The sequence below is a fragment of the Hylobates moloch genome, unplaced genomic scaffold (genome assembly GCF_009828535.3).
Source record: "Hylobates moloch isolate HMO894 unplaced genomic scaffold, HMol_V3 SCAFFOLD_19, whole genome shotgun sequence".
Classification (NCBI taxonomy): Eukaryota; Metazoa; Chordata; class Mammalia; order Primates; family Hylobatidae; genus Hylobates; species Hylobates moloch.
Genome location: NW_026652294.1, coordinates 24,387,769 through 24,400,647, shown reverse-complemented (window position 1 = coordinate 24,400,647; position 12,879 = coordinate 24,387,769). Strand labels below are relative to the sequence as shown.

Here is a 12,879-nt window from a genome sequence, read left to right as displayed (position 1 = left end):
GGTATGAGCCACTCCAGGCAGACAGAGAGGGGAGATCCAGTCTGCTGGGTGGGTGGGGGGTAGCCTAGAACCATGGGTGGCTCAGGAGAGGGGAGCAAATCACCCTGACACAAAAGTAGTTCTACAGACCACGCCCTGCAATCTGACCTAAAGCAAGAGCTTGGTCTCCGTGGGTCACGAGGTGCCATTTACGGTGCAACTCACAGAGCAAAGCCTGAATCTAGACCCAGCCACCGTGCCTTTGCTTTCTCCCTAAGGGATATCCATGTAGATGGCTGCTGCACACACGCATATGTGTGTGTGCACACGTGTGTGTGTGTGCACCATACATGCAATGACAGCCCATTTGATTGTTACATATCATTGGCTATCCCCTTTCAGCCTGAAATTTTCTCTCTCACTCTCTGCCTGGTCCCCAACCCGTCTCTTGTCTGTCTCTCTTCCCAGAGGGTATGAACTGCATGAACAAAGACCATGGCTGTGCCCACATCTGCCGGGAGACGCCCAAAGGTGGGGTGGCCTGCGACTGCAGGCCCGGCTTTGACCTTGCCCAAAACCAGAAGGACTGCACACGTAGGTAGAGGGAGACAAATGGGTCAAACGTCCCATGCGTCTCCTGCCATTGCTTTCTGGAGGGTCTGTCCAGTCTGCTGGACTTTGGCCAGGGAGGGTCCCCAGCCCCATGGGGTGGAGAGAAGGGCAGGGCCTGTGGAAGGGGCCTGATAGGGCATAAGGGACAAGGGTTGTAAACCCTTGGGGTTTTCCACACCAAGCATGACACCACCAGTGTAGCCCCAGGAGCTGGGCTGGATCTTATGGCAGCCCCTGAGCCTAAGCTGTCCAGCAGGAATGGCGGGGCCGTGGCACAGAGGTCTGTAGGACCAGGTTTCCTGATGGGCCTGGGAAGCCCCTGGTAATGAGTAGTACAACGAAGGAAGAGAGTATGGTTCTGAAGTAGTCCCATTCCAGGCTTGCTGACGTTTTTTCCGGGACCAAAGATCAGAACTCTGTACACCTATAGTCCCAGCTTCTTGGGAGGCAGAAGCCAGAGGATCGCTCTAGCCCAACTTTGAGTCCAGCCTGGACAACACAGCAAGACTCCATCTCTAAAATAAGATGTAAAGATCAGAACTCACAATTTGACCCCTGCAAGGCTAACTGCAGATGGCGATACTCTTGGAGATCTGGACGGAATGAGGCCTCTGGCCAAAGACGCCACTTCAGGATCTGCTTGGTGGTCTGCCTACAGGGCCCACGTGTAGTCCAGCCTCTTAATGGGGTCACCCCATTCCCCAGTAGGAGTAGGAGCCAGGAAACCGAGTAGAACCATGGCTGAACTCAGAAGCTTGGGAGCCAGCGCATCCTCCCCACAGCTACGTGGGGAGATGGTGGGATGGGCCTCTCCTCGTGGGAGATGAGGGCACCAGGGATACCCAAAGCGATGTCATATTTGCCCTTTTTTACAAAGAGCCAAAGGAGACTGCCGGAAGCACTTTCCATCTCTGGCAAGAGACAAGTGCCTCATATCAAGCCCACTTTCTAATGCAGAAAAATGTTAGGGAGAAGTGTCCAGTTCCAACTCCCAGTAGAAAAAGGTGGTCCTCACCCTAGCTGTGGAAGTGAGAGACTGAGGCTGCCCTGCTGTCATAAAGAAAATGACCATTCTTCCACCCATCGTTCTGTGGAGAGGAAGCTGGCCCTTGTTGGTCCATCATCCGTAGTCACTGTTCCTCTCAGTTGTCATCAGCTCTCCTGTGGGTGCCTTGCCACACCTTTCCCAACTCATGGTCTCCTAGAACAGTCACCAAGGCCCTGGGGACCCATGTGCACCAGATGTGATTCATCCATTCTCCAAAGTGAAGGTGCTTCCTTCTGCCCCAGGTATGGTCCGAGAGGTGGACCACCTTTCTCTGTGTTCCAGGCTTTTTCCTGTGGGGTGGCCAAGATAAGCCGGTATACTGTCACCCAGGGCAGGACCAAACAGGGGCAGTCTCGATTGGAAGTGCCAGCCTCCAGCCCCAGGGCTCCATCCAGGCCCCCTCTCCACACCAGATGGATTCCTTTAGCTGCAGAGAAGTCTTCTGTCCCCGGCCACCTCAGAACAGAAGGTGCTGACTCCAGCTTTCCCAGTTCCCCCTGTTGTGTGATCTGAGTTTCCTCATGAGAAAAGCCAAGGTCAAAAATGCATGGCATCAGCAGGCTTGTGGATAGCCCTGGCCAGAAGGACAGTGCATTCCCTTAGGCAGAAGACAGGCCGAGGGCCTGCTCCAACTGGGCCCTGAGTCCAGTGCCAGGAAGAGGCTGCAGGTGGCCTGGCTGGGGCCGGCTTGCTCCCTGACCCCATAGTACATCTGAGACAAGCACTGCAAGGAGGAGTTTGCTCAGAGAGCATCTTCTGAGCGCCAGCCTAGTGCGAGAGGTCAGGGACTAGGCAGGGCCCTGTGAGCAGCTAGGACACCCCCCACAACCCTCACCCCAGCTGCCCCCACCAGGAAGGGCTCAACCCTTGCCTGGAATATGTGCTGGCTTAAGAAACAGCAGTCCCACCCTCTCCATGGGTGGCTGAATATCACCAAGGTACGGAGAGCCTGATGTGATTTCTGGGGCCTGAGGCCTCCCGTGAAGGGCCTGCACAGGCAGCTGCGCAGCCAGCCCAGCTTTGGCTGCTTCTGTGAGGTTAACGAGACAAGGTTGGTGAGAAGTTAGCTCTGAGTTATTCACTCTAGTCCTTGAAGTCACTTGCGTTCCAGGAAATTCCAGATCTCAAGCTGGGTTGGGGGCTGAGGCCTGGCTTAGCCAACCAGCCTCTGTGGCTCAAGAGGACTGCAGGGCTCTGAACCAAGCTGTCATCCGTCCAGAGCCCAGGACCCACTCCAGGGCCGGGGCCAGAGGAGGTTTTCTCCATCCTTCTGTCCATCTCACCAGAGCTTGAGCTCAGACATCTCTGTGTACAAGCTGTGGACTCTCCGGTACTCGAAGGCTCAATCCTTGGGGGTCTGTGAGATGCACAAATGACTATGTGGAGGGAACAAGGGTCCTTGAGCCTGGATCCCCTTCGGGTTGCCTCAGGCAGGCCTCTATCCTCATTAGAGTCACTTTTGGGGCACAGCCTGTCTCCAGGAGCCTGGAGCTCAAGAAGAACTGCCTTCTCCCCAGCTGCACCCCTGCCCACTCTGAAACGGAAATCTCCTGGGTCCTAGAAAGACACACAACGTCCAGCCCAAGGTGGGTTCCACCTGGGTCTCTCCCCATCGCCTGAGATCTGCGCAGAGCTGCAGCCTCCCGGAATCCCTGGCTTCCCTGGGTTCCTTCCTGGCCATTGAGATGAGCTGTTGAGAGATGAAAGCTGAGCTCTCATCCAGGGTGCCAGTTCCACCCCAGAGAAGAGTCACTCCTGAGGAGAAGGGGCTGGAGGGCTTTGTGCTTGAAGCCCAGTTGTGTTTCTGGAAGCATTTTTCAGGTCCCTGAAATTTCCCCCTAGAAGTCAGCTCCCTCCTCTGGATGATCCTTAGCTCCCTGTGGAAGAGGGAGCAGCCTCTTAGAGCCTCTGGTTGCAGAGGAGAGCATCTGAGGCACTGAGCAGACACCTGTCCCCATATCAAGCCATTTTCTTGACATCCTCCCCACCCGCTGTGGAGACGGCATGTGTCCAAGGCTGAGGTGCCCCATCACTCAGGACAGGTGGGTAGGAAGGCTCTGCGTCAGTTTCTGTGAAAGGAGGAGTGCCGAGAAGTCAGTTCTGAAACGTTTCAGATCCTTCTCTGGGAGTTGCCACCAATTGACTTCCCTCTGGTACCAGCTGTGCTCAGGGGTCAACCTAATCGAACATAATTCATTCAAACTCTCAGGATTTGGGATTTTTGCCCCCTCTAACCATAGTTGATCTGAGATTTATTTTTGCATATTTGATCATTAGGGTTTTGCCAAATAAATTAGAGTGTAGCTTGAATTCTGGACAGATGGTTAAAGTATCCAAGAACACGCCCCATACAGAGGCCCTGGTGCACATTCGCGTTCGGATGATGAGCGTGCAGCTGTCTCGCCAGCATCACAAGGCAGGGGCCCTACACCCCCTGGGGAGCACTTGGGTCACCTTGCTCCCCTCTAGCGATCTCTCTCACCCTGGAAATGGACCATGTGTTTAAATAAACTTGAATTTGTAGTTTTTTCTACTTCAGACTCCTTTTTGTTCTGCCCCCTTTTCAGCCAACCCAGGTTGCTGATGTTGTGAAACATCTTGGGATTCTGGGCTGAAAGGCACCAGATCCTCCAGGCCACAGCATTGAAAACAATGTAATGTGGTTATTATTTAGGTGATTTTCAAAACCGTACCTCAGATGACATTAATTTGCGTGAGTCTGTCTGTTCGGACATTGCCGAGCTCCCGGAGGATTAGGGCTTCGAGGGGATAGAGTTTGAGGTGGCCCCTGCAACTCTGAGGGGGGACCTCCGTGAAGACATCCACACACCCCAAGACAGGCAGAGGAAGGAAAGTTCTGCCAGAACTAAGGAAATGAGGGTCACCTGGAACCACGGGCCGCCATGTCCCTCCCCCGACAGCTTGACAAGTATGTCCTGGCATTGACAAACATTTGCCCCATCAAGACAGGCAGCTGTAAAGTGTCCTGCAGCCTGAGAAGGATGAAGCTGTCTTCATGTACCACTGTCTGAGCGCATCAGCTCTGTGCCTGCTCTGATCAAAGCCCAGACGACCCCAAGTCCATTCTGTCCCACCCCAGTTCAGCTCTAGGGAGTGAGTGACTCCAGGGTCCCTGGAGGGGCTGAAGTGCAGGGAAATGCTCCCCCATTGCCCAGCGAGCCTCATGACCCTACCCACTGATGCCCTTAGGCCTCAGTTTCCCCATACCCTGAAGGCAGCAGCCATCACCGGCAAACTAATCGTTTTTGTTGTTCTGTTTATACACACGTGTGTACACTTTGGGCCTAACTAGTAACCTGTAACTATGGAAACGGAGGCTGCCAGCACAGCTGTGAGGACACAGACACAGGCCCCATGTGTGGTTGCCACCAGAAGTACGCCCTCCACTCAGACGGTCGCACGTGCATCGGTAAGTAGGCACCTCTGCCGCACACCACCCTTGCACCCCCCCCACCCCCCACCCCCCATGCGTGCACCAGCAGGGCCAGCACCCTGCCACGTCCGGGTTCCCCGGAAGGAAGCTTCAGGGAAATAAGGAAAGGCAAGCCCATGGCAATGGTGGAGATGGCCGGCGCCCCTGGGGAGGCTTTCTGGGGAGGCTTCTCTGGGGCCTGCAGCCCCCTAGGACCAGGCTCTTCTGCTTTGTGTTCCCTGGAGACGCCTGACGTGGGCTCCCTAGAAGCAGGGGTTCTGCACGTCCTCGTCCTAGAAGTGAGGGGTGGCCCCAGGTAGGGGGTGTGTGGGGAGAAGGGAGGTGTATGCACCCAAGACCTTCTGTTCCAGAAGCACAGGTTTTTCCTCCCCTAATATGGAAAACAGCCAGATTCAGGTAACTGCACACAGCCACGTTAGTCATGGGAGCTGCCCACAGCCATCTGGAAAACTAACAGGTTTCCTCAGAACTTTGCTTTGAGTGGTCATTGCCTAAAGTCCAGGGGAGATGGACAGTGTGGGCCCTGCGTGGGTGTGGTGTCTTCACTGCTGTTCTCTCCAAGCTGCCGGGCCCCTGCTGGCCTTTCTCCCCAACCTGAAGTCCGCTCTTCCCGCCGCTGCCCCAGCCCATCTCTCACCTGTCACATGGAGTCTTGATCTAAGTCTCCGTCACCTCCTTCCTCCTGGTCCCTATTTCCAAAGGGAAGCTCGAATATTTGTGATTATTTCATGCCATAATCACTAGTAGGTTTTTTTCTCCCACTTAAAAATAGCAGCAAATTTTTTAACGGAGAAAGGGTGGAGTTTCAAAGTTGGTGCCGGAGTTCAACCCTTCCTGTGCAGGCAAACTTTAGAAACCCAACACAAGTCAGTTATTTTTTTTTTAAGCCCCATTTCTTATTGTCTGTCTGGAAGATACTTCTTGAGGGAGAGTCAGGGGACAGGACAGGGTTGGTCGGCAGACAGAAGCCCATGAGGCCAGGGTGTGCCCCCACTCTGTCCCCCAGGACGCTGCTCCCTTGGGTCTCAGGGAGCAGGGCCCAGGCGGGCACCAGGCTGTCACCTCTGTAGTCCGGGGCTGTCATCATGGGTTCTGCTGCCTGCGGTGGCTCTCCCTTCCTCTGTGTGGTCTCTTCTTTCAGACAACCATTTTTTATTTCATTTTTATCTCATTTCTCTTGCTTTTCTGGTGATGGTCCCTGATTGCCTGTCTTGTCTGATAACTGACGTTCATTAATTATTTTCAGAGCCAAAAGCCAAACCAAACCAACCAACCAATTAAAAAAGAATTAAAAGCCAAACCCGGTCTCAGACCAGTGTCTCTATTGCAGCCTGATCCCATCTAGAACCTCCTCTCCTCCGGCCTCTCTCCCTCCACTGTCCGGCCTGGGGCTCTCTGGGGCCACCCAGCCTCCCTCCTGTCTCGTCTGCTCGAGGTCTTCCGCAGGGTTTGCCACCTCTGTTGGAGCCAGCTCTGTGGCCACGGGGGCAGTGCAAATGGCTGCCGGGCCAGACACACCCAGCCTTTGTCTAACACATCTTGTCTTGTCCACCTGAATCATCCTTTCTTGCTTTTTTATTTTTTGATGTCTACTGCATGTGAAGGCCCCTGCCTGGATCTCCTTTCTAAATTAACTTCCCCAGCCCCACCTTCCCTCTCCTCTCGTTAGAAATCACCTTCCTTACCCAGCCCCTGCTGCTGCTACTTCTACTCCTGGCCAGGAAGAGATGCCTTCACCTGCCTTTGCCCACTGTTCATCCGTGTCCCCCTTGGGAACGAATGTCTCCACATATTTACCTCTGAGCAAAGAAAGTCAACCCAGCTACCCTCACCTGCCCTCCACAGGAAGCCTCTTGGCATAGCCAGGATGCTCCCTGGCCCGCTGGGGGCCGCCTCTCCTCCGCATGCTCCTAAAATAAGTGATCCCTCTTTGCATCCCCTTGTTGAGCACTTGAATGTTTAGCCCTAGTCCTCTATAGACAAGCAGGCAACCAGCGCTGCCCAAATCGATCCCGTGGTTTTTCTGTGTCTATTCTATTGGATCCATTGTGTGTGTGCGTGTGTGTGTCCTATGTTTTGTTCTTAATTTTGCATGAGTGTTGACACACCTTCATGTCCCTGTGACAGAGCCTCTGCTGTCTCAGTGCATCCATCACCGGACCTTGTGGCCCTGTCCCCTTGTCCTGTGCCTCGTCCTGTGCCTGCCTCTCCAGCCTGAGCCACGGGGGTCTGTAATCACTTGTGTCTCCGTAAAGCACCGTGGTGGTGGTGCTTTCTGCTTCTGTGGCTCTGTGCGGACGAGTCCCGTCTGCCCTGACCTCAGCCTCCTTCTCTGTTTGCTTGCCCATGGGCCCTGAGTCCCCTCTGTGTCCCAGGTCACTTTGTGGTCATTCCTCCTTTCCTGCACGTTCCCCCGCCCCCGCCCTCGCTGCCTCTCTGCTTTGCCCTGAACACCCCCACCTTGGAGGTTCCTGGGATTAGCCCCTTGGCGAGGATGCCGAGCTGGCCGGCGTGTTGTGTGGGCTTTGCGTGCGCCACGCCAAGAGGCTGACTGTCTTGGGCCGCGGGAAGTGGGCTGTCATTAACCACTGGCTCCATGTTTGTCCCTTACTTGTGTTTTAGAGAAGGATGAGGCTGCAATTGAGCGCTCTCAGTTCAATGCCACGTCAGTAGCTGATGTGGACAAGCGGGTGAAACGGCGGCTACTCATGGGTAACACTTTTCTTCCACTTCCTTTGTCGTACTTGCACTTGTGTGTGTGTGCACATGTGTGTCTTGGGTGTGCGCTGGCATGTGGACATGGGCGTGTGTGTGCTGTGTGTGGGTGTGACATGCTCGTGGGAGCATATGTCTGTGTTGTGGGGTGTGCCCACGTGCGTGCAGTCCTGCGTGTCGTGTGAGTGCAGGGGGCTCCACTCCAGGTGTGAACTCACTTTTTCCTTTTTAAAGTTTTTACCCTCCATCACACACGTTTGTTCTTTGTTTGTGTGTTTGTAGCAAAGAACCCAGGGCTAGTATCCACTGGCCTGTGCACGTAAGGAGACGTGTGTCATAAAGCTCCCCAACTTGCGTAAACACCCACGTTCACCGTTAAGATTCCCAGGATCAGCAAAGCAGCACTGAGACTCAGCCGCAAAACAGGGCATTTGAGTAGATGGGTCAGGGCAGGAGAGTCCTTACCCATCTCCTCTCCTGGGAGGGAAGCTACTGGCCAGGACCTCCAGGACCTCTCAGGGAAAAAGCCACCTACTTCTCAGAGGCTGCTCAAGGTGTCTTGCGAGGCCTGCTGGCAGGGCTGATCAGGGACTGGTGTGAGGAGAACGAGAAGGAAGAGGGGAAATCACTGCTCTTGGACAGAGCTCAGTGTGCACAGTGGAAAGCAGACTTCCTCATCTACTCATTCTTCTCTATCAGTCGGTTCTGCTGTTTTGCTGGCCTCCGGGCTTTGCCAGCTGCCCAGGACCTCCTGAGCATAGCTGTGGTCGCCTAGGGTTGTCACGACCTTCTTAATGGCTCTCAGATAGCTCACACCAGTGTTTGCAGCTATGGGGTCAGGTAGTGCGGTCTCCATTTCTCCGAGGAAGAGACTAAGGTTCGCTGGGGTGCCCTGGCTTGCCCAAGGTCCCACACCACCCTGCAGGGCTGAGCTCTACCAGGAAGTCCTGACCGTGTGGGCTGTCTCAAGCATCAGGATTGCAGGGCCATGTGAAGGTCAGAGCCTAAAGGTCCCAGAGAGGTGGCTTTGTTTCATGGCCCTCATGCAGACCTCAGGGGGACCCAGGCATCTAGAGAGGCAGCAGGAGGGAGGTCCATGGGCCACAGGGGATATGGCCTTGTGTGCTGCTGAGGAGGCTTCAGGCTGGCCCACTCCTTAGGGGCTTCAAGGAGCTCATGGGTCTGGCTGACGGTGCTCTATGAACCCTAAGTCCATGCTAGACAGGACAGGTGCCGCCTTCTTTCTCAGATAAGAAGAGTAAGGGCCAGAGAGGTCAGAGCATTCACCTCTGGTCACACAGGCAGACAGGGCAAGCTCAGGCTGGAAGCCAGTTCTCCGCAAATTCTCTGGACAGGTCTGTCTTGTTGGCTTGGGCAGTCCAGGTTGGCCTGGGAAGAGCTGGAGATGGCAGATTGGGTTGGCTTTGAGCCTCCAGCCTCGGCCCCAGCCAACAGGTATGACGACTGCCCTCCAGGCAGGCATGAGTCAGTGCTGTGGACGTCTGGAAGGGTGGCTGGAGGCAGGTGGAGGGACCCCCAGAGTTGTCAGTGTTCTCAGGCCACTCTCGGGTCTCAGGGGGCCCAGGGCCCTCGGTCTCACTTACAAAAAGTGGGCACTACTGTCTGAGGCCAGAGCTCCAGAGCCAGGCAGGACCAGGAGCTGGGCCCCTCAGGTACCCCGCGACCTTCCCAGGAAGAGGATGGGTGGTGGAAGAGGGCCGCGCTGAGTTGGCATCACGTAAATGGGTGGTGCAGGGGTGGGGAGGAGGGCCTCTGTGCTTGCATTCAATAATGAGAGTCAGTGGATAAAGGCCCAGGACCAGACCCTGGAGCGGGGTCAGGAGGTGAGGAGGGAGGCCCTGAGAATGCAGGTAGCCTCAGCCTGGGTTTGGGAGGCAGACTGAAGGAACACATCAAGGAGATCTCTGTGCCAGGCATCTGGGTGGGGACCCTCCCCTGTACCCCCACCTCTATGATTATCAGAATCCTCCCATACCACCCCTTAGAGCTTGTCCTGCCCCAGACAGAAGAGACTTCTCCTCCGGTTTCCTCCAACACGAAGCAAAGGGAGAGCCAGTAGCCAAGACCTCACCCCCTGAACTAGGAACCAGACCCAGGCTTCTGAGAAGGGTCAGTCCGGGGGCCTCAAGTCTAGAGCACAAGTGAGCCCCTCTCTCACGAGCTCATCACTCTTAGCACCATCTCCTCTAAGAACAGCCTGTAGGGTAAAGACATAGGATCCTGTTGGACTTCAGGCCCTAACCAGTAGCTCCTGATGAGGTGTGGCTGCCCCCATCCTGTATTAATAGAGGCAAGGTATGGAGAGTAAGGAAGGTGAGCGTTCCCATCCTGTATTAATAGAGGCAAGGTATGGAGAGTAAGGGAGGTGACCGTTCCCATCCTGCCCCATGCTGGTCAGGAGCACTAGAGCATCACATTCAGAGCCGGTCCCTATGTGGGGAGAGCAGCCCAGATGGTGAGGGGCTCAGAACTGGGTCATCCTCATATGTTCATGCTGCCAGGATTGCTGGCCTGTGGGAGAGATCACAGGCAGTTTGTCCCAGTAGATCCTGGGCCTGTGGACAGCCTGAGCCCCTTTTGGGGTTCGGGGAGGGGAGAAGGGTAGGACAGGCACAGGCAGAAGGAGGCAGCGGTAGATGAGAAAAGTGAGACACTGAGGAGTTTCACAGCAAGGGCAGCCCCTGGACCACGTGGCTCCAGAGTCTGTGCCCTTGACTGCAGCACTGGCCAGCTCCTCACGAGAGCGGCTCAGATCCCCGTCCCCTGGCAGAACCTGCAGGCCAAAGTGGCCATGTCTTAGAAACCACGGAGGGGAGGACACTGCGGCTCAGAGGGGCTAAGGGCTCCAGCCATGCAGCTGGGCAGGACAGAGCCGGGATTCTGGCTCCAGTGAGGGAGGGGAGTGCCCTCAATGAGAGGCGCAGTTGTAAGTCTAGAATGTGGCCGGAGAGAGAGAATACCTCCAGCACAGCGGCCTGGGCCACTGGGTTCTCAGCTGCACCCAGAAATTGCTTTTTGTAATAATCACCCCAGTCCCTGAGCACAGGTGAAGAACAGAGTAAGTATGTTTACTTTAAAGAGGCCCCAAAACGTGTAACCAATTGTAGACTCCCATTACAATCAGTTAAAATTGTTGGATTTGCAGGTTAAAGTGATAAGTTTCAATTATCTGGGAGACTTACATGAAACACCTGAGGACCCAGCATGGGGTGCAGCATGGGAGCTTACCTCAGGCCCCGGGACCCTGCTTGTGGCAAGGCTGATGGGGTGCTGCACGCCACGCTGGTCAGCTCCAGGTCTTCAATCAAGCCCCCCTCCCTGGAGCATGCTTAGGATAGGTGGAGCATTCCGCTCCTCTTGCTGCTGCTAACAGATTCCCGCAATCTCAGTTGCTTAAGACAGCGCACGTTTATTGTCTTCTGTAGGTCAGAAATTTGACCTGGGGCTCATCGGGCTAAATTCAAGATGTCGGCAGGGCTGTTTCCTTCTGGAGGCCCCAGGGGCGCATCCCCTTCCTTGCCTTTCCAGCTTCTAGAGCTGCCCACGTTCCTTGTCCCGCGGCCCCTCCTCCACCTTCAGAGCCAGCAGCCTGACCCGCCCCAGTCCTCACAGCTCTGTTTCTGACCCACCTCTGCTACCTCCCTCGGTTACTCTCAAGGACCCCTGTGATCACACTGGGCCCCTCCAGGTAATCCAGGATAATTTCTCATCTCACGGTCCTTCAGCACATCTGCAGAGTCCCTTCTGCCAGGTAGGGTCACAGTTTCTGGGGATTAGCATGTGGGCATTTTAAGGGGGCATTATTCTGCCTAAAACAGATGGTTCTGCTGGGGCTGAAGGGACCCTCCGTTAGGGCAGAGCCCACACCTGCCCTTTTCACTGGCTGAGCCCCAGGACCACGAGCCTCCTCTGAAACCAGTCCTGAAGGTGTGGGATGCACCCTACCCCCTTCATGGAGGCTCCGCTGGCTGCCCCAGCTGTGGGCACCCACTCTTCCTCAGGCAGCCTTGGGGGTGTATCTTCAGCCCATTCCCTCTGCCCCGGCTCTCCCGCCTCACCAGTACCGCTCAACCCCTCTAGAGTTTGCAAGGAACTTTCCAGGCAGCTTTTCCAGCCCCTCCCCCACAGCCCTGGGAGGCAGCTGTCCCCACTTGACAGATGAAGACCCTGAGGCCCTGAGAAGGGAGGCCACACAGCCCGTGAGCAAAGCCTGAGCCAAAGTCCCAGCCCTGTGGACCCCCAAGTCCAGGGCCCCAGGTTAGGAGCAGAACAGGCCTGAGGGACGCGGCTGTGCAGGCCCAGTAGTGTTTCTGGCTGTGACGTTCCTCCTGTGGGCACGACATCAGCAGAACTCACAGCCAGCCCATTCCAGGGGTCCCACCATGCCCATGAGAGCGGTGGGGCCTGGGCTGCAGGCTAGGGACCCCAATCTGAGTTGACCCTCAGCCCGAGCTCCCTCTGGGCCTCGCACTCTGCCCCGTGTTTACCTCAACCTCACAGCCACCCTGAGAGCAGTGCGAGTGTTTTAGAGATGAGGACATGGGGGCACAGAAAGGCAGCTGGGAACTCCTCTCCCCGCACCCCTGAAGCTGCTCCTGCCTGGCTCCCTGAACTGCTCCGCCTCGTCCGATATAGGCCCAACCTTCTCTGCCTCCTCTCTGGATCTGGCCAGGAGTGGGTGCTTGGTGATGCTTATGGAGGTCAAAGAGGAACACTGCCCAAGAAGCAGTGCCTGCCCTGAGGGGACCTTGGGTTCCAGCAGGGACAGGGCACCCTGAGGCTTCCCTGTCCCTCCGTACCATTAGAGCCATCTTCGTAAGTGTTCCCCAGGCCGGTGCTAGACAGAGCCTGGGAGCAGTCGCAGCATCTGTGACTCCCTTGATCAGCAGACACTGCCTGGGCATCTCCCAGGAGACAGGGCCTACACCTGCAGGAGGCCCCAGGCATCCAGAGGAGAAGGAAAAGCTTCGCTCGTGGAGCGAGGCCTGGGTACCAGTTCTGTCCACTCCCTGGAAGCTTTGCTTGCTCAGGCGAGTTTTTAACTTCCCTC

At 55.8% G+C, this 12,879-nt stretch overlaps 1 protein-coding gene across 1 annotated transcript in view; it reads left to right on the top strand.

The window, feature by feature from the left end:
* SCUBE1 (signal peptide, CUB domain and EGF like domain containing 1) overlaps positions 1 to 8,583 on the top strand; it is a 91,364-nt gene extending 82,781 nt beyond the window's left edge. The window contains exons 5-8 of the mRNA XM_058431137.1: positions 448 to 573; positions 4,953 to 5,069; positions 7,716 to 7,805; positions 8,351 to 8,583. Coding sequence (XP_058287120.1) covers positions 448 to 573; positions 4,953 to 5,069; positions 7,716 to 7,805; positions 8,351 to 8,583 — 566 coding nt within the window. The remainder of the gene's footprint in view (positions 1 to 447; positions 574 to 4,952; positions 5,070 to 7,715; positions 7,806 to 8,350) is intronic.
* Positions 8,584 to 12,879: the final 4,296 nt, after the last annotated feature.